General features: G+C 37.8%; 1 protein-coding gene across 1 annotated transcript in view; it reads left to right on the top strand.

The window, feature by feature from the left end:
* Positions 1-22,031, top strand: part of ROBO2 (roundabout guidance receptor 2) — a 389,500-nt gene that overhangs the window by 324,682 nt on the left and 42,787 nt on the right. The window contains exons 14-18 of the mRNA XM_062515337.1: positions 122-246; positions 3,008-3,179; positions 8,758-8,940; positions 18,077-18,119; positions 19,676-19,803. Of these exons, the coding sequence (XP_062371321.1) occupies positions 122-246; positions 3,008-3,179; positions 8,758-8,940; positions 18,077-18,119; positions 19,676-19,803 (651 nt within the window). The remainder of the gene's footprint in view (positions 1-121; positions 247-3,007; positions 3,180-8,757; positions 8,941-18,076; positions 18,120-19,675; positions 19,804-22,031) is intronic.

The following is a 22,031-nucleotide window of genomic DNA, read 5'->3' as shown; positions in this document are numbered from 1 at the left end:
GCTTGCAGGAAGTGTGAGTTTTCTATACTGTGTGCTTGCTCTTGCACTGCTTCAGCAAAAACCTGTGCTCCAGAAAATGGATTAATGCCTCGCTTCTGTTTGCTCCCTCTCTTTGGTGTAGCTCCAAGTGCTCCTCCTCAGTCTGTCACTGTCCTGACAGTTGGAAATCACAACAGCACAAGCATCAGCATCTCCTGGGATCCTCCCCCTCCAGATCACCAAAATGGAGTCATCCAGGAGTACAAGGTACACACGGTGTCTGATGGGAGGGCTGTGCATTCAGGGAAACAACCTGCTTGAATTACAGAACAATAGCACTGTTTATGGGTTTACATCCTGACAACATTTACAGCTGCCCATATAATTATATGGAGAAAGAGGACTGACTGCTTATGGATTTCTTTATTATTATTATTATTATTGTTATTACTACTACTACTACTGTTATATTAAAAAGCAAAACCACAATGAGATTGATATGAAAGAGAGCTGTAATTTCTAGCCAGTTTACAGTTCTTATCTTCTAGCTTTTTTCCCCTGCTGTGGGAGAAAGGGAGGGGGTATTTTTTGTAAGGAACTTCTGCACTCTAAAGACAGGCAGTGAAGTCCCTGCCTTGGAGTACCTTCAATCTGGCAGCAAAGCTGGCAGGAAAGTTGCTTCTTATTTCTTCTACAAAAATGCTAATCCTGACATTTCAAGGTCAAAGTCAAGTACGGTGGCTCTGGGAGAATTCAAGACTTCTTCCAAGTATTATCTCTGTCAAGCTTCACAATTTCAAGTGCCAGGTTGTTTGCTCTGAAAAACAGTTTGAACAGAACTAGTATATCCAATCTTTGCTACGTGAGAGTTGCTTACATTGGTTGTATTTTCTTCCTTTTTGTTGCTACGATGGCTCAAAATATCCACTCCTTATACATTAAATGTTGTTGTACTCTGTAATTTCATACTAAGATCACTTTTGCAAAGGATATTTTTCACAACATTAAAAAAATGCACTCTGTTATTCAGGTGGAGAAAGTGATTGGGCGAGGTTCAGCCTTGTCATAGCATGGAGCACAGTTTGTTAAATTAACCTTGCTGTGGCTGGCTTATATACACCAAATGTGAAATGATTAATTGAAACGGATGAGGGAAGCTTTCTTGACAGTCCCAAAAAGGGTGGAAGTGGTGACTGCAGCTTATTTCATGTAAAAGGATTTTTTTTTCCCCCTGCTGTATCTTGAGGGAACACAGTGCGAAGGGAAAAAGTGCTTGGCTTCTAAGTCAGATAATGGTTCAACCTCTTCCAGCTCTTCACTTGGTCAGAGGGATGCAATAAATGCTCACAATGTTTATGTTTAGCATAGCACTTCTTTTGTGTTGCTTTTAGTCAATATCAAGATTTATTAATCCCAGTATTTTATTGATCTAATTTTCATATCAATTAATAATTATCCCTTGGCTTAATTAATCTTGATTCTGACTCCAGTATAAATCAATATAAACCATCCAGGGCTTATAAGCAAACAAGTAAAGCACACTGCTAAACCACAAAACCTGTAAATATGAAACAAAGTGGGCTGCTACCTAATAAAAGCCATGTTCCAGGTGAGTGATCAGGCCTCTGGGCTGTGTGTAAAACCAGCTGGAGTCACTACCTATTACAGCCCTCCTATGTTAGATTAGCTGCCTGCCTGAGTAGTGACCTGGCTACAGTGAATGGTGCAGAGTCTAATATTTACTTGAGTATAAAATAATTGCTGAAGTTCCACAGTGTATTTTCTAACAAATTGAAAGTAGATCTGTTGATTCCACTTCAAGCATCAGAATGCCTGCAAATTCATTCATGAATTAAATGCTTTTAATTAGGTCATCTCATAGCTGTTGTAACCTAAGACCAGGACAGACAAGGAGTGAAGAAATGAATGCAATAGTTGCTCATCTTAATGTATTCTGGCTGGCAAATAAGATCACCTTAGGTTTAGGAAAACGAGAGAATTTTTTTCCTCTTCAAATCTTTCTCAATATTTCACAGAACAAAAAGATAAGGAGTGGTAAAACACTGAGCAGGGTCAAAAGTAAGTGTAAAGATATTGTTGTTGTTGCTTAAATGCATTAGTTTGTTTATGATAGTGGTTCCACTATCAAAATCAAACACAATAGTATTTTCTTCTGCTGTTATTTTTATGTAGGTGTACATGTGATATATTTATGCATTGATTTTTCTTGTGTGGTAGTAAATGCTTTCTTTTGTAATCCAGAAGCAGGATTTGCAGATAGCATTAACTGAAGAAACCTAGAAGTTAGTTTTGAAACCTCTTTGGGAAATCCCATTAAAAAATGCAGGAGGGAGGCTTAACACTCTGAACTCACAGACTGGCTATTCTCATCACAAAATGCCAGTTATGATTATAGGGTAGATTTTCTGTTTAATTAGATAATATTTGAGTGAGAAACTGATGTCTAGATTCCTAAACAATGTAAATAATCACAAAGGCAGCGGTTAATGTGAGTCTGTGCTTATTCCATTTCAGAAATTTCAAATATCTCTCTTGTGCAAATAAGGAAGTTGAAAATAATTTTGAAAATTGTTCATTAGTGCTTTAAGAAGTGTTTCAACCTGTGCTCACATTATATGGTATCCTTTTGCTATTCAGCAGGAAATTTAGGAGGAAAAAATATGGGGTTTTTTAACAAAAGGTTTGATAAACAAGATTTCAATTAACACCTCTTTTCCACTTGGATGATCTGGTCTGTGCTTATAGGAAGTGTAAGCACAGAATTTGCTTGGAGAGCAAGAGTCCAGGGAAGTATTTGCAAGCAGTCTTTGCAGCTGGCTTGGTCCTGCACTAATCTGGGATACCTTGCTGAGCTAAATCATCCCAATTTCAGCTATTCCTGGACAATAAGATTGTCAAGAATCCCGAATAAGTGATTGCCATTAAATACCGTGATATGTCATAACTATGCACGATTTTGTGAGTGTGAAGAATTTCATCTATTTTAACACATCAACTTTTGTCCCAGATCTGGTGCCTAGGTAATGAGACTCGATTTCATATCAACAAAACAGTAGATGCAGCCATTCGGTCTGTAGTAATAGGTGGCCTATATCCAGGTATCCAGTACCGTGTGGAAGTTGCTGCAAGCACCAGTGCAGGTGTGGGAGTAAAAAGTGACCCACAGCCCATAATAATTGGTAAGTTATTGTCTGTTCTGTTGTTTTGTTTTGCCTGTTTTTTTGGTTTTGTTTTTTGTTTTGTGTTTTTTTTTTTCTCTCTCAGAAATGCTTCCATGCATCATTTCTGGAAGCATAAAAATCCATGGAGCAAAAGGCAAGATTTGACTAGAGCTGGTTAGTTAGCTTTTACATCCCACTGCCTGATAATGTTTTGTGTTTTCTTCCTGCAGAGTTCTTGCAGATAATGAAGGGAAGTATGTTCCCAAGACATGTGAGAAAATGCTTATTGCTTAGTGAAAATGTTTTAATGTTTCAGGGATTTTTTGAAATTAATTTACCACTTCCGCAGGTTAACAGATGTGTGGAGCAAACAGCCCGATGTCCCTTTTCCTTCTGTTAAGTTGGCTGGAATTTTACCTTACTCCTTCCACTGGTGCCGAAGGCACTATTTATCATTGTTTTTTGAATGTCTAAAGTCAGTGTTTCTCAGGTATGCCAAGAAGACAAGCCTCCTCTGTCAAAGAAAAAGTGGTCTCTAGACCAATTAGACAGCAAAGGTAGCATTATCATCCCAGCCTTTGAAATAGTTTTGTCTTGGTAGTTGCCTCCATGCAGAACTAATTTCCTGACCTGAGGGAAACACAGGTTTTGTTTCTTCTGAAATTTTTCCCAAGTATAAAATATAAAGGCAGGAAAAATATGGAAGACTAGAAGTAATTATGTTCAGCAAACCTGAAATGAGCTGTGCAAAGCAGCACCGTTTTTTAGTTCTCAATACGGGAATTTTGTTGCCTTAATCTGTATGATCTAACTTAGTTATTATTTAAATGGACTTTAGTTTGTTTGTTTGTTTGGGGACTTCTGTTGTTACTAAATATTTTCCTTCTAGAAAATGTTGTCAATATACTGTCCCAAACATGGACTAGTCTATTATGTGTAGACCCTTAGAAAAGGACATCCCATAAGCATTGTTTAAATGTTTACTGATATACAGGTTCCCCATTCATCAAAACAGAAGCTAGGATAATTCAGCTTTGAACTCTCACTGGAGACAGAAATACAAGAGTGGAAGTGAAGGTAGTACTTAGTTTAGAAAAGGCAGCCACAGAAACACCAAGGAAAAGAGGGGAAAAAAAGAGATCCAGAAGTGAAAACAAAAAATTGATTTTTGAAAATGCAAGAAACCTAGGACTTTTTTTTTTTTTCTTGTTTCACTAAGGGGTCCATCTAACTTGGCAAGAAATACACTACACTTATTCCAGCAAAGCGCAATATAAGTATGTTGCATTTTAAGTACATGGGTAGCCTTGTGTCACTTAATATGTTGTGAGTTATACTTGCACCAAAGGTCTTTGCTGGATGATTCCCAGAGTTCTTAGTAATATTTATATGTTCCTTAAATGATCCCAGAATCATCTGCTTCTACAAGTTTATCTGGTAACATCTTTGCACATTTGAGAGTCATTTGTATGAAAAGTAATGGATAGTAGTTTCTGTTTGGGTTATGGTTCTGTTGTCGTTCCTGTTTCTCTTTTGGGAGCCTGAAGCTGGATGTCCTTATTACATATTGGTCTGTATTTCCCTTTTCTTTAGGTCCAATTTTGCTTTTGGTTATGAATTGTTAGCAGTTATTTCTTAGACGATAAATTTGCTTGATAAATGTAACAGTGTTTAAGTGATACCATTTCTGAAAAACTTGAGTTGGCATCATTCAATGTTTGAATGGGAATCAAAATCATAAAATATGAAAATTATTTTTAAAGTAAATTTAGAAAAAAAATGAGCTACATGGATTTAAAATGAGCTAATGAACATACCTCAAAACATCATAATGAATGGGAAAGTAATATTATTATTATATTATAATAGAGTTCTATATGGTCTGGTGCTTACCTATACCATTTAACAGCTTGCGAACAGAATGAACAACTCCAAAAATGCTGAATTATGGGGAGAACAGCTCAGTGGTGGAGGAGAGTTAAGCTGTAGTTCTAAGCAGTAAAAACTTTTAATAGTCATGAAATACAAAGTAGAGTGTATGAAAAGAGACATTATTTTTAAATACAGGATTCATTCTTCCAAAAATATTTTGGGGGCATTTCTGAAAATAACTGGTTTTCATGGTGGGTAATCAACTACTGGCCTCCCAGAGTAATTTTAGATAACAGACCTGTGACAATCCAGAAAGCAAAAACAGGAGAATAGGAAGCAATAGGAAATACGTTATTCCTTTAGTTAGAAATTGTCTCACTGTTACAGGAATCTTGTGCCCATACTTGTAGGAGGACACTGAAAAATTTTATGGAAGACTCAAAGAGAATCAAGGATAAAACTTTCATGATCACTAATGATATGCAAAAAAAACATTCACTTGGAAAGCCAGAAGTAAAATTGGAGATAAGGGCAATGCTGGTTAATGCTATAGCTATTATTTCTCTTCATCAGTTGGCCTGGTCCCTCTTACGTTCCATCATTGGCATAATAATATGAGGAACAGCTGCAAACTTTCACAGTAATAGGTACAATTGAATCTGATGTGTCTAATTAATTTTTGGTCCAACAAATTAGTTTTGTTCTTCATTACTCTCCAATGGGAGGAAGACATTATATTTCATTATGTTTTTGTCTTCGGGAACAATGGAGCGTTACAGGTCGCACACTTCCCTTGTCTATGTTCTAATTAGTTGAACTGACAGCATTGTTACAGAACCACCTGCAGTTTATGAAATAGTACACTGGTACCTTGGACGACATATTTATTACTACTGCTTAAATATTATATTAAAAAAACCCCAAGACTAATGCTGCTTGTTTCCCCAACCCCCAACAATTCTATTCATTTTATCAAAAGTCAGTGGGTAACATTCATCTGTCTCCATTTATTTTTCCATCACCAAATTCACAAAGCATATGCTATTTTGACATTTGAATGAATTATTACTTTTGCAGTTGAAATTGCTAGGCACTGAAGGGTAAGAGCAAACAGCCAGACTGCAAACTCTAGAAGATAGTCCTAGAAGAGAGGCAGAGTGTACAGTCCACTTAAACCTCTCCCCAGTCTCTTTGCAGTTTGCTCTCACGTCCTCCATTTTCAAAAGACTGTTTTCTAGTCTTAGAGAAGACAAGGTTCTCAGATGGTTTTGGAGGCTTTAGTGAAAAGAATTCATTCTTGAATCCAGGAGTATCCACTCCCAAAGCTGGTCTCTCCATAGCACTTCCCTGCCTGCTCTTCTCTTTGGTAGCATGGCTGTGTCTGAAGCAGTGCCAAGACTACCTGTTTCCTCGCTGTCCTGCTGCTTTGGCCTCTCCTCCAAAGGGCACAGAAATTAACTGCAAGTTAATGGTAATTAGAGCAACTCCAACTCCCATGCTGATTTCTACTAGAAAATTGATTTTGTGTCTGGAAGAGCATGCCATAGAGAGCCGCTTTCTATTAGTTTTACTGTCAGCCCTTCCTCTTTCAGCACTGGGGTGCACCTATGGATTGTTTCCATGGGCAGAAAAAAACATGGAAAATCAGACAAAGCAGCTACTGCTGCCTGCTTTCTTTCCTTGCCACAGCTGCTCACTCAGTTTCATTCTAACATATTGAATCAGGCCTGGAAGCCATTGGCAAGACAAAAGATGCAAGTATGGCAAAGGACAACTGCAGTTTCCTGGAGCCTGATGCTAGTAAAGCTTCCCAGCACGGCCAGGGTAGACTGGTGCATGACACCACTACTGGTGCACTTTTTGTGCATCTTTCTGTGGGACCTATTCTGCTTACTGGGAGCCTGTTTTGTTCCTTGCCCAGAACAATTGAAAGCAAGCCAAGCTCTAGCACATCTTCCACAGCCCTGGTTGCAAAAGCAGACAGTCATCAGTACAACATATTGACGTGGTGCTGAAAGAGAGGAAGCCCGATAAACTCCAGGGTCATCAGCAGTGTAATAGCAATGGCACGCAGGGCACTGCGATTCTTCCTGATTAACCCAGCCCAGCTCTGAGCACCACTGAGGGACTGAAGGTGCATCTTGGGCAGAGGCAATCCCAGGGGGACCTTCTCCAAGGATCTCTTTTATAATGCACAGCTGTGTGAACTCCGGGTCACCTGCAAAGAGGTGTCCGTGGAAGTGGGAATGGAAATATCAGACTTCTTGGATCTGCTTCAGCCAGATCCCCTGAATGCTGGTTTTAGGCTGAAACCAGCAAGCTGCTCTGTTGGAAGAAGTAAATCTAACCACTGCAGAATTGTAGAAAAGGAATATGTACATTTTCACAGCATGGCATAATGATACAATATTTTTAATAATTTCCTCTGAGTGATCATTTCAGTGTTTCACCTTTATAAGTGAGATGATCTCATAACTGAGAATCATATTGTTTGCATCTTTGTCACAATAGAGTAGCTACTTTTGCAGCTTTTCAGCATGCATACAGGCATCTGGTAACATTGCATAAATATTTCAAGGATTGAGTTATATAAATGCTTTTACCGGAAATTATGGATAATCTTTCACAAATTTCAAAACTGCAGATGTGGACAGTTTATATAAAATATACATAGAATCAAATTTGGTAGTTTTTGTTTTTTGTTTTTTAGAAAAATATGTTCTGCATTTCCTAATTTTAAAACTATTTTTGACTTTTGAAAGTGCTAGCCCTAGAACTGTACACTTTAGCATTTCCTGGATTTCCATTCAGGTTCTTATGAGCATTTGTTTTCAAGCCAAATGCCAAGCTTTTTCTTTTAGAAAAGTTCCCCTTTAGAGAAAGAGGGGCAGAAACACAAGGGGGAACATCTAATGGAATTTACAGTTTTCTACTGTAGTACACAATTTGAGATTCTATATAGTAATTTTTTTATGCACGTCACTTTAATTGGTATTCTGAGTAATAATTATGTCTTACAGGTTGATGTTAACAATTTGCATGCATATTCTAGATGAAAAATATAGCATCTGTTGCTATGATTGTTAGTGTTTGCAGTTAACCGTGTGATTTTCTGCTTTGTATCAAAGATGGTACACTTAGGATTTGTATTAACTGTTTTCCCCTTGAAGTAATTGCTGGAAAATGCATCCTTGCCCCAGTGGAAAGTGCATTTATTTTATTGTTTATTTCAAATTTGGAAGTTTGCATTCTGGGAAAACAAATGAGCTGAGTAAAAATTTTTGGCCTCTTTCTGATCTTGTAGCATAATTTTATTTGGATTATTTATTTGGAAAAAGCTATTTATGTATTGCTTTATTTATTTTTTTATTAGTTTCCTGTGATCTATTTTCTCATTATTGTATTCTGTCTACAATTATGGAAAAAAAAACTAACAAATATGTATATTGTTAAAGAAGAAAGCTTTGGGTTGACATCTGTTAGATTGCTTGGGAGTGTGCTGTAGGTCTGTCTTTGCAAATCTATATCTGCCAAATAGCTATGGATTTACTCTAGGAGCACCGAGATTGTTGTGTGCATTGCTACTTCTTAAAGTTCTTCTATTGTGGGTAATTCTTTTGAGATCCATTACTGTTTTTTTAAAAACCTTTAATTTGTAGTGCTAGTTCCACAGTGTGTTACAGAATCCAGAATGACCACATTCCATTCAATTTATCTTGTGCAGGAGGTCGTAATGAAGTTGTCATCACTGAAAACAACAACAGCATAACGGAGCAAATCACTGATGTGGTCAAGCAGCCTGCCTTTATAGCTGGCATTGGTGGTGCATGTTGGGTCATTCTCATGGGTTTCAGCATCTGGCTGTACTGGAGAAGAAAGAAGAGGAAGGGGCTCAGCAATTATGCTGGTAAGAGCAGGGACCTTAGAGCCATCTCAGTAGGTGCTATCATAAAAGGAACAGGGGCTACTAAACCTACCTGAAAATCACATTGAACTTACAGCAGAAGCATCCTGGGTGACTTCTGTGTGCTTGTTTTAAATGTATGCTGTGAAATTGCTGGTGTATGAGAAGCTTTAAATGCATTGCTCAGTACCACATTTCATCATTATCATAAGGCAGTATTTTTATATCTCCAGCAAATCTAGCATTAAAAAAAGTAAAAAGTGGATTAACTGTGCCTCTTGCCCCTTGCTCACAAGGCACTCTGTTGGCAGTGCAGCATCATTTATATGTCCAAATATGAGACTAGATCTTTACAAGGAAAGTTTAAAACTTTTTCTCTTCTCCTTCTTCATTCCTGTGCATTTCCATGCCTCTGAAGCCATGTGCATGGCAAATAAATGAAGGTACTTAATTAGTAACTTCATACCTGTAGCTGGAAGAGTGATGTATTGGACAGAGAAGTGCGGTCAAAATTTACCTAAGGCAGGCACCATAAACAGTTTTGTCTTGGAGGCAGAACATCTTGGAATGTTTTCTTTCATTAGATGTTCGTTCCAGTCATAAATTGGTTTTTGAAAGCTACATTTAGAAAATTAAACATGCTTGCCAAATGAAAATATTTTCATCTTTCCCCAACCTTTGTTTAGTGTATTATTCTGTTTTCAGGATTCTTATGATTTTTTGGGAAATCAGGTGAACTGTCATAAAATGGGTTAGTCTGAAGCCAAATTTAACACACACAAAAAAACCCCAATTCTTCAAATATTGCAGTAGGTTCTCTTGTAGTTCTTAATAACACTTAAAAGGAACTTTTGCCCAGTTGAGGACAGAGCATATTTAATCTTGACACTATACCACACTAAAGTTACTCAAGCGTCCTTCTTTTTACAAGTTACCAAATGGGAAACCAAGGACTCGGGTTTCCTAAATGGCTGAGCAACAACTTGCCAAAAACCCAGTCACATCCAAATTGTTCCCAGTTCAGCTCAGCCATAGTCAGACTCCTCGGTGTCCTGACTGGGCTCACTAAACCAGCAGGAAACTATTCCATGTTGGTTTTCAGTCCTTCCTGCTGGATTTGTTTTCTACTGGCTTAGTGAAAGGGAAAGAAGATATCAGATGAGCAGAGGAAAGGGAGGAAGGTGAGACCAGTAGTTTTTGGACCTTCTTGGTTTCTGTGGAACCTCACTTTGTGTCACTACATGATCTCTCTCATTCATGGGTTGTGCTTTGTCCCAAGGTGTTTTTTTTCCCTTTCCTTTAATAGCAGTAACTTTTACTCTCTGAGAGGTGGGGTGGTTTTAACTACGAAATTAATGTATATCTCACACACTTATATATGTTCTCATGTAAAATATCATTCTAGATCCCAAGAGTTTTTCATGCTAGACACAGCTGTGCTGTTATTTCTCTTAGGAAGTAGTCCTACCTAAAGATTTGGTCACAAGCTGAGACTAGATTTTTTTTTTTTTTAAAGGAGAGCTATTAGTCCTGTATGTGAGTTGGCATACTGGGGTGAGGAATAATTGAGAGCAGTCTGTTATAACTTGAAGAGCCTATCTGTAAAAAATTGTAAATAGCGTGTCTCGTGCAACTCATTCCTTCTCATGGTGTTTGCTGCATCTAAGTGTGATGTGAACATTGATTGCATCATGAAATTGTGTATGCTTTCAGCAGGGCAAGTAGATAACAGATCATGCTTCAAAGTTCATCCTAATGTTTACAACTTGGAGAACAGCATGTCTGCACAGAGTCTTCAAATGTGACTGTCAAAATTCACTGCTCGTCTTTCCAACCATCATTTCTCATTGGCTGCTGGCTGGTTGGTGCTTTAAGCTCAGCTGTTATGTCCTGCTTATGATATTTTCAACCCCAACTGAGTAATTTCCAGAGGAAACTCGTGCCCTGTAATTAGTGCTTTTTATCAGGGTGTGTAACTCACAATGTGTTTGCTTTCTTGTTTTGCAGTTCAGTCCTTCACCTTCACCCCTGCAGGTACTGTCCATTAGCCTGTCTCTTACCTCACCAACACATCATTTCAAGCACTAGCTTTCGAAGTGTTTATGAACATGTGAGATATGAAGAATCAGAACCAAGTACAAGGAGAAATACTCTGCCTGCCTATCTGTGATAAAAATGTAGCATTCATTCTCTTCCTGATTCCAGGCAAAAGTAAAATCTACCACCATTAATGTCTCTGTCACTATAAATCTGCATACTTAACTCCTCTGACTATCTGAAAGGCAGTTTTGAAAGTAATTTTCAGGACCAGATGCTTGAATTAACTTTACATAAACAAGCATTATTTATATGTAACTGAATTTTGATTCTAAAGCTCAGTTTAGCCGATCCAAGTGGAGAGATGGAACTTCTACTTTAGCTCTCAATTAAGTATATGTTTGCCTTACCATGAGGTGTTCAGACCTTCAAGCAGTCTAGTCACTAACTTATGTATTCATTGACTAGACAGGGTTTTTGAAATTGGAACATTTGGGTTTTTCTCTTACTATCCAGCTCAGACCTGATATCCTATTTTTCTTTTCTTTAAAAAGATAGCATACAGTAGACTATTATCATAAGTGTGATTAAAGATAAGTGAAGGATAAACGAAGAGTGGCTGAGACATCAGGTTGCAAACACTTTATTCAACATATGGATAGTCAGGAAAAATAGAGTATACAATTAATAGTAATAGTTAATACAAACAATTAGCTTCTGCTCTCATACTAAATCTCGAGATTTAGAAACTCAAAAATAATTGTACTTCAGCATTACAGTGTTAAAGGTTGATAAGTCTCAGCGTTTTCCAGCAGAAGTCTGTTGAGTTTTTTGGATGCAGTTTGACCCCTCAGTTGCCTTTACCAGAGCTGTCCCCTCATGCTCTGTAGCAGTTTTCTCTCTCTTGCTTGTCTTCAGCCACAGCTTGTGTTTAGATTGGCAGGAAAGAGCAGATGACCAAAGGTGGTGGTGTGTTCCCTCTGGAGCCCATGATATTCTCAGGGAGAAATGTCCCTGTGGAAAAGCTCCGGGGACTCAGCATTGTTCCCCTGGCTTCCAGGCAGATTTGGTCAGGTTACTGTAAGCTGTGGCACAACACATCCCACCCTAAACAGTTGACTGCCGTTTCTTTGAGATGCAACGTAGGGTTTTTTCCAAAATTAAATATAATACATATTTGCATTTGGTTCCTATGGCTATGTTACTGTCAGCCGTCTTGAGCTGTGGTGTCAATGTCAATGGTTTCACCATTCTGTTTGTAGCACACATTGACATGACACAGGGCTGTGCTGGAACCTCAGGGTCTGAGCATGATTTCTTGCTGTTGATCCACGTGTGCTGGGCAATTGAGATACATCAGAGGTCCTGCCAAAAGTGTTATTTTTTAAAAGTAGTTTTGATATCTTGTGGACTTTGTGGAACTATTCTATTTCCTGGCTTAAAATAACTTTTAGAGGAATTGAGAACCTAAGTCCTCCTGTAGTCAAGTCCAAATTTTTTTTTTTTCATTTAAAAAAGTATTTTCCTTATGACAGAACATACTGCATGTTTCTTATCTTTAGACACAGAGTTCTAAAACAAACTTCGTTAATTCTCTAATATTTGAATTTGCCCTTGATAATATCATTTAGAAAGACATACTTATGCTTGTAGAGGTTTGGCACTCACAGCTGTATGTTGTTCCCTTCAAAGTTATGATTCATAAACAGTTTGGGTTTAGATACAATTATTTAGACAGTGGTATGTAGCTTTCAGAATCTCCTCAGAGACAGCTGTCAATGAAGTTTCACTAAAGATGAATTTATCAGATTTTAGAAGGTACACATTTTTTGTTCTGACATCTGCTTTAAATTCTTCCTTCAGAGAGCTGCAGAACATAAAGATTTAACTGTGTGTTAGAGAATTGAATCTATTAGTATAACAATCATCTTCTTACTTTATTTCACACTCAGAAAAAAAATCCCATGTTGTTTCTGATGTGAATATGTTTTATTTTTCTTCATCTGCATTTGCTTGTGTATAGAAAATAGATCACTAAAAATAGCTGTTTAAAGGTCCAGATCTGTGCAGTTTTATAATTACTTGCCAAAAATGTTCATTTGGGTCATTGGCAGATTATTCACTTGGACCACTTGTTATTTGTATTCTGTTATTAGGGTCCTAAGAGGTGTGATTTCTTCTTTGTGACTAAACCACTGTTAACATGTGTGGGAGAAGAGCAAACAGCAAATGTCAGGCAGTTTGCAACAATTTGTGTCAGGGAAGAGTAACTGATCGAGTTAAATACTTTTAGATTTCTGTCTTTGTGAACATTTTCATAAGTACTGAGCAATGGCTCAGATGGTCACAAATAAAGTGAAATTGATAATCACAGCTAAATCTTTTTAGTTATTTTCAGTTGTACTGACTCCAGTAGTTACTGAGCCACAATTCTGTACATCACTGTTCTTCCGCTTCCCTTTCCACCACGACTCGCCTTGACTCCCAGTAGTATCAGTGCTACAAAACATAAAATTGAGCTAGTATGTGTGTTAGATTAGTGTTGGTAGGTAATAGTGTCATCTGCAGCTGTACCAGGACTGCATTTTTGTGACCATGTCATACTCTCAGCAAAACCAAATCTGGCACAGGGACACTAAACACCGCTGTTGTCCCTTTTCAGCCATCTCTCCTGTAATATAAAGGGTGGATTGGTCTCACTTTTTGTGAGTTTGTGTGAAAGCTTAAGTACTTCTGCACTGTTTGGGTTTTGTTTGTTTGGTGGTTTTGTTTGGGTTTTTTGTTTGCTTGGAGTTTTTGTTGGTTTTTTTGTTTGTTTATTTTTTGGGGGTTTATTTACACTTACCCTTTACTCAGATTGCCTGGATATAACATGCACCATAGGCTTCCATGATACAAAAATACACAGCACAAAAGAGATATGTGACCACTTATTGTATAGCAGATGGATTATTTCAATACTGCATTACAGTAACAGAACAGAATCTGTTTATTTTATACTGGAAGTTGCAATTATTTTTTCAACTTTCTGTGAAAAGGCATGCTTGTAGGGAAACAAAGAGGAATTTCATTTATCTGCTTATCTTTCCTGTAGCCTCAAACTTGTGCCAGTATCCACTCACCAGAATATTCAAGTGTTTTCAAGTGTCTAGGCCATCAGTCATGCAAAAAAAGTAAATATGTATTTTAATTTATGCATAGGTAAGCTTATTTAGTGACTAGTGCTTTTTGGGATTAAAGATTTTATGAAACCCAGTAAATAGAAAACAAATTAAAAATAGATAGGGAATCATGGAACGTTACACATTTTATGTGCAACTCCTAAAACTGTTAAATGAGGATAAACTATATGACAGAATCATCCAAAGGTAGACAGAAGATTTGATGGAATTTTTATGTGCTGATTATCTGTTCTGAGTTAATGCTTATTAAAAGAGGATTAATCTACATTCATATTTGAGGAACAGCTTATCAGTAAAAGGAATGAGACTTGGCTGGCAACATTAAAGTTTTCATTTGCAGCAGAAAAATGTGGCCTACTAGAGATAGGCATACAGAAAGCTTTCTAAAGCTTCCTTGCTTTAGAATGTCGACTTACTATACATTCATATTTTTCCAGTTCTAGCAGGCATGAAAATTAAGTTTAACCTTGTCAGACAATATTAGTAAATGGTTTTGGTACCTCCTTATACATTTAATAAAAAGCATGTGAAAAGCTCCTTAACATATGCTGTTTTTCATACAAATATACACAGTATAATTTCCTGAAATATTTAGGCATTTAAAATGCACTTTGGATTATATTTCTGCATTTTTGAAGTCCTTGAAGTATAAGCTGGTGGGGATTCCTTCAAAATCTCTCTATGCAGAGGTTATTTTTTCATCTTCTTTTGAAAACCAATCTCATCCCTGCAGGTCTTCAGCCTTTCTAAGAACATATATCAGATGCAAAGACCTCTGAAAGAGCTTTTTGCTTCCTTGGTGATGAAAAGCAAGGAAGAGATGGGTGGGTCAGTGATAGGGACATCCTTCCCTTCCTCCTCTTACATTGCCCCTTGAAATTGCTCTGCTTCTTTTTGAAGTGGAAACAGGATGAATAAAGCCAGCTGTCTGTGTGTTTTATTTTTATAGTGACATCTACAAGCCTGCATTGCATTAAGTATGCTCCTATTCAGGCATTTAGACTTGTTTTGTAATTGCAGAAATCAAACTGCAGGAAAAAATGCTGACAAAATGTATAGCAGGAATGATAAACATAGTGCTTTTTCTGGCAGCCTGACCATATCTTCTGTTGTTAGCTGTCTTGCCTTTCACAACATTGATGCTAAAAGAAAGGCACCTTCTCTATCCAGCCTCAGGTAGCCCATTTATGGGTGGCATCAGGAATATGGGGGGTTTTTGTAGCATCCCAGTGACATGGCCACACTTCAAGAGGAATTTTGGCAAGCCTAGTTGATATTCCAAAGCCTTTTACACCGAGCACATCATTAAATAAATTAAATGCTTTCTGGTTTATTTTCTCATTGAGATTATAACCATTGGTGTACAGGGTGAAGGGTAAAAAAAGGACCTGTTTTCCTTCCTAGCTCCATATGCATCCCATAAACCAGACTCAGTCTTCCCTAGGAAAATCAGTGTCACTGCAAGCTGAATCTTTATTCTGAAGGTGACGTGGATATTAGGAGGGTGTAAGATGATTTAACACAGGAAATTAAAAAAAAAAACAGAACAGGAAACAGTCCCTACCACCATGATACACGGAAGAAAACGGAGCAAATTGTGTGATCCTTGTTTTTTTCTCAACAATCTCCTATGCCACAGCCAACCTGCAGCAATTATGGCTCTAGCAAAGAGCTTTTCGTGTCATGTGTTCTTAATGCAGTTCCCATGGCATGCCTGGGAGTTTTTCCGTACCTGTCTACACAGAAAATAAAATGTGTCAGGGAAACATTACTGGAATCTCCTGCTAGGTCCTCGATCTCAGCTTTGCTTTATGAAGGTACACAGTGGTATCAATATTTCGTAGACTACAAATATGGTTGGGGTTTTTAAAATTCATATCACATGCACATTTAAGAGCTCACACACCTGTACATGCTATACAAGTGGCAACAAAATTACTTCAAAATAATTTCTGGTAGATGACAGTCTAAACAAGAGCATTAATCCAAGCAGTTTTCAGAAAATATGTTTTACTGCAATTCCATTAGATCTGTAAATTTTATTTATGAAGGTTGCTATCAAATGAGCCTTTGTTTCACATTTTCCTTATTTCTTGTCCCTTTGACAAATGCAGAAAGTTGGAGAAATCAAGTGTTAAGTTTGGAGGAGAGGAGGAGGAAGGAAACAACATCTAATGTACTATTAACCAAGATACTTTTAAACAAAGCCAGGCAGTACCCACATCTTTGCATAATCACATATGATATGCACAGCACTTGAGATTATTCACTTTTAAGCAATGAGTGGTAGTCATTTGACAGCCTGTTAGATACCACGTGAATGAAAGTAGCATTGCCTCTGAAATTAATTACCCACAATGTTTTACCACGTCTTGGTTTTTCAAAGCAGACCTTTATTTAGTACTTTCCATACTTGCCTTTTGATTTTCTTTTCATTAATTGGTTTGATTACACCCTTTCAAAATTCAGCTATTAACCATTTTGATGTGACATATGACTGCAGTGATTTTCTGATATTGGTATTAGTCTGCTGTGCAGTGAAGGGTAATTAATCAGTCTACTATTCTTCCAGCAGAGCTTCCAGAGGGGCCAGTTTTGTCCCCTTTGCTGAATTTACACTGTGAAATTACCCTAGGAGTTAATAAAGAAACAAGGATTCTATATGGTACCGGAAGAGTGTTCCCAGTGGCTTTATGTCGCTGCTTATTTTTTTAATGAACACAGAATTTCTATTGGCTGTAGTAGTTTTGTCTCATTAGAATAGTGTATAATAGAAAGCTTAATCCTGATTTAGTGTACTTTGGACTAATACTTGGAAAACCTTGCAAATACTCTGGGAGCTATAATGTAATGATGGGAGCACCTGTCTTACAAAGGTAAATAGTACTTCCAAGTGAAGGTCTGTTTTAAATTAAGCTGGTCGCAAACTCTTCCATTCCTCACTGAAATTCAAACCCTCATCCAGTCAGGAGCCTGTAAGGGTCCAGGTATCCAGGACACTGGTGTAATTTAATAGTCGGTCTTATCTATGCCTGACAATAAATAATGGGATATTGCCACTGAGAATCAGAGTAGTCTGTTGGCCTTGATTCAAAATATTATTTCAGTGTTTCAGAAAGATCAAATTTGTCAATTAGCATTTCACCAGCTGTGTGGGTTTACATATATTGCCCTGAAATGTAATCCTGTTAGTAAGATAGATAAGGGAGAGGCTGGTTTTTTTTGAACACCTGTGAATGGAGACATAAAAACAATTGTCTCCCTCTGATTATGTCCTTGGCATCCCCCATGGATGGAAGACTGGAAACACCTTTCCTTCCCAGTGACACTGGCATGTATGCATTTATGTGTGGGTGCTAGTCCTTAAACTGCACTTCTAATGGAAAAGGTGCAGCTGGATGCTTTTTTTCATCCCTTCAGTTGTAATAGAGCTGCCACCTCTTTGTGTTTGTCTTGGGAAATGACATATTTGTGTGGTGACATTATATTACTGCATTACGACATGATGTTATTAACTCACTGGTGCAATGTCATTATGTACTGAAGCAGAAGCATGCCAAAAAAGCAATTTCATCACATGGCTCAGACTTGCAATGCAAAGTCATATGAAGGGGCCTGTGGTGAATTCAGGCCTTTTGCCCAGGTGGCTGCTTTGCCTTGCAAGGTCCAAGGCAATCAGTAATGTGGTGTCACTCAGTAATGTGCAGTGAAATCCTAAATGAACCGAAGCCCCAATGTGCTTGAGCCTCTTCTTGACATTTCTGTACTTTATTATGAGATGATGCCAAGAGACCTCTGACCTCGGACACTGAGCAGTTTGAATTGTTACCTTTAATTATTACTAATTGATTTTTCCCTGTCTTACATGTGTGTGTGTGTGTGTGTGTATGTTTGTTTTGTTTTTTCGAACCAAAATGCAGTCACCTTCCAAAGAGGAGATGGAGGACTAATGAGCAATGGAAGGTATGTTTCTTTGTATAAAGGTCTTTCCACTGTGTTTATTTTTAAAATAAGGGATCTGAAAAATGCTATAGGTGATGCACTTGGGTCATATCCCATCGTTGGGAAGACTGATAGCACTAGGAGGAGTTAAGTAGTTTACCACAAGGTTTAATGACCTATCAGTTGTGCACTTTGGAAGAAGCAAGCCCAGATGTTTCATATCTCCCAGATGTCCTGGAAGAAATGAGTGGTAAATATCACAAAGAATGTGTTCATTTGTTACTGGAATGTTTATTGCATTAATTAGACATTAGCAAATGAAGTTGCTGTTGTTTAAGACTCCTTATTGGCTCCCCCTAAATTGCTGTGAGTGAACAATTACACTTAATCGATCACAAAATAAATGATTCATGGATGATGAATAGGCTGTAGATTGATAGGACTGGATTCCACAACTTTGGCTACGCAATTGAAATTGATAAAAGCTGATAGTGGGCCCATATATCCTCATCTATTTTCCCTTTGCCAATATGGAGATTGTAATTAGGCCCTGGTAATAACTTCCAATCTCCTGTTTAATCAATATTTTAGCAAAAAAGAGATTAGGCCTAATGAGAGCGAGTAGATGTGGCAGGAATGCGGCTGGGTCTTCTTATTGCCGTTTCCATAGAAACCGATGTTTCTCTTAGGGACTGTTCCAGGCAGGGGTCTGTAATGTTCAATGATGGGAGATGTTGCTCCAACTTCATGAGTGCTTTAATAACCCAGGAAAACTGCAGAACTGTGGATGGCTTTTTGTTTTTGTTCGGGGGGGAAAGGGTGTCTGCAGCAAATGATTTGTTTCCTCTGCTGAACAAAAATACAAACAATCCACCTGCCGTGCTAAATTTCTGTTTACCCTGGGGTGAGAGAGACACGGTGCCTCATGGCCCGGGTATGCCTTCCCTTACACCATGCTCCCTGTTTAATGCTGCTCTCAAAGCTGGGAGTTACAGGGATATAAAAACCATGCAGTAGTGGCGCGCAAAGATAGCTGTGGACTTTCCATTAATCCTCCTCAAACCTGTTTGCCTCTAAACCATCCAAGAGTGCTCAAAGAAAGAGTTACCAGCCTGTAGATGACAGGCATGCATTTGGGATGCAAGGGAAGGAAGAAATAGTAGCCCAAAGTCCTGGAAATGGCTGATATGGAGCAATCAGTTTGAGTGATGGCTCCCTTGAGGTGGTAATTTATCATTCAGCCCTGGCATAGGATCCCGTGATGGCGCTGCCTAACTCCTGTTTCACACAGACAACAGAGTTCATTTGGATTCTGGCAGAGTCACGACGGATGCCTACTCCCACTTCTACTGACAAAGTTGATTTGTATATAACCTTAATTAACTGCTCAAGGTCTTTAAATCTTCAAAGGGTATACAATTGTAATTTGAAATAAATTAAAGTCTCCTAAGCTGTTAGTTACCTATGGTGTTAGAAGAACAGTAATATGCCCTCTTCCATCACTACTTATCTCACAGATATTGTAATTTTATATATATATATTTGTGTGTATATCTCTTTTTCTTATTCTGCTTCAGTCGACCAGGTCTGTTGAATGCCAGTGACCCCAGTTACCCCTGGCTTGCAGACTCTTGGCCTGCCACAAGTCTGCCAGTAAATAACAGCACTAGTGGACCCAATGATCTTGGGAATTTTGGTCGTGGAGGTAGGTTTTCTTCTATTAAGTCACCCAGTGTTATAAAATAGGCTTCCATTAGTTAACATTTATGATGAATACTGTATAATAGTTTTATCATTATAGTTCTTTCTGTGTGTTTCTTTCTTTCTAGATTTGAGTGAAAAATTACTTTTAAAATGTTCCTTTCACTTTGTTTCTTTTTACTTCTTTAAAATATAAGTTTAATGTAAGTTTGTGATTTGTCCTGCAGTAGTGAGATAGGGTCTGCTTATGATGTCAAGAGAAATGTTTTTTTGTGTCTCAACCTCATTCCCTTTTGTGTGGAGATGAGCAATATGCCATGCAGGGCAGTATAGCCAGGAATGGAGGATGTCCATAGGAGCAGAGAACTTTGGAGATGCAGGAAAGATGTTCCTTCAGCCGAAGGACATGAAAACTTTTTGCTGTCACCTTACCCTGCTGAAGGCCTGCTCTCAGTATCAACCATAATCTGTGAAGAAAACCTCAAAGGTGTTAAGCTTTTCTTTTTCATTGGAGGAAAAGATGTGTAAAAGGGAGTTATTTAAATCTTTTAGGGGATTGTTTCCATTTTGACTTGAGAGAGCACCTTTGGGGGAATGAGGTAAAAATGTATTGTTACAATGATGAATCTTTAGAGTGGTTTTTTCCTTTCAAACATTTAACTCAAGTGGGAATTTTAAGATGTAAGATTGGGATACATCTCTGTGTTACTCCCTTGGTTTCTGTGATAACAGAGCTAATTCTACATGCTGGTAAGGAGGCTTCCTAATGTAAGTGAGTATATAAATATTTTTAAGACATAGATAAAAATCCAGACAACCTATACATCAAAATGCATTAAAATGCAAGAAAAATCTATAAAACCATCAAACTGGTAAATATGAAAATAATTCAGTTTTGGACTGTACCAGAATCTGCTTCTAAAGACCATCCCTCCTACTGGTTATACATCCCCATGAAAAGCCTCTTGCCTGTGGTTTGACTACTGTGACTTAAAATTACAACAAAACACACTAGATTTATATTCTGTATAAAAATGTTGTAAAGTTCTTGTCAAAAATATTTAAAACTAAACAAAACTTTTGATAATATTTACAAGGCAACTGAATTCCTGCCAGCTTCTTTGTTGTGGATATCTGGGAAATAAAACCCTTCAGTACTTTTCCATCTTTTCTTAAGCTCACATAATACAGAAAAATTACCATTTTCTTTTAGCATTTGGCTCTATACGACTGGAATTGGAAGCATTTTTTTAAATTTTTGGCTGCAATGTGCATGAGGCATAGTTCCAAATTCATGCAAGAGATACAATAGTTATGTTTTGAAATTCAGCCACTTAATTCTGCCCATGATCTTTACAGTTGAGCTAAAACTTTTATTCTGGGTGGTTTGGGATCACTTATCCCTATCTGTTTCAGCAGCTGAGATTAGATGTTTCTGCATTAAAGATGGATTAGGAGTATTTTAACATGTAGAGATGAAATATTAAATATATAGATAGAACTTGGGCCTCTTTTACTGGTTAAAAGGTCTGTGATAACATAAAAGTTCTGTAAGAATTTTAAAAATAGTAAGGTGGCATCAGTCACCCTGGAAAGTCAGAAGCTGATGCAGGCAGTCCTAAAATTTCCTTTAAGAGTGTGATCCACTGTCCTAGATAGGCATTTGAGACCAAGGCTTTGAGTGGGAAGCACAGGCTAGGCTTGGAGCCATGTAAGGCTACGAAATGGTATTGCATCTCCAAGGCAGCAAGAAATAGCTTCCCTGCACAAGTATTTCAGCACTACTTCATCATTCTCAAGAGTTACAAACAAAAGTCCGATTGTGGAGAGTTTTGGGGAAAGTCTCCAGTGGGAAATGCGTCTTCATGTTTGGTCTGAAATGTAGTGTGGTGTTTTTGCTGTGACAGCTTGCTGGGAAAATCATACTTGACTTTTACTAGGAAGCTATGGCACTTTGTAAAATCTCTACTTAATAGCTCTTTGATGCTTAAATGTATGCATCTCCCTGAGGTCAAAAAAGTAATTTGAGCTTGTACTGAAAATTTCCAGAATGTCTGGAGAACCTCAGCTTTATCAGTAAGAATGACTGAAAGTCCTTGGGTGGTGGGCAGCTATGCAACTTCCTTTTCAAGTGTGTGCACATGAATTGTTCTTCATTTTAAAATGACTGTACAGAGATGATACCTCTTCAGTTGCCAGAAATATGCTCTAAAAGACAGATGTATGTCTGAG

Source organism: Cinclus cinclus, chromosome 2 (assembly GCF_963662255.1).
Source record: "Cinclus cinclus chromosome 2, bCinCin1.1, whole genome shotgun sequence".
NCBI classification, from domain to species: domain Eukaryota; kingdom Metazoa; phylum Chordata; class Aves; order Passeriformes; family Cinclidae; genus Cinclus; species Cinclus cinclus.
This window is presented reverse-complemented; position numbering and strand designations above follow the sequence as displayed.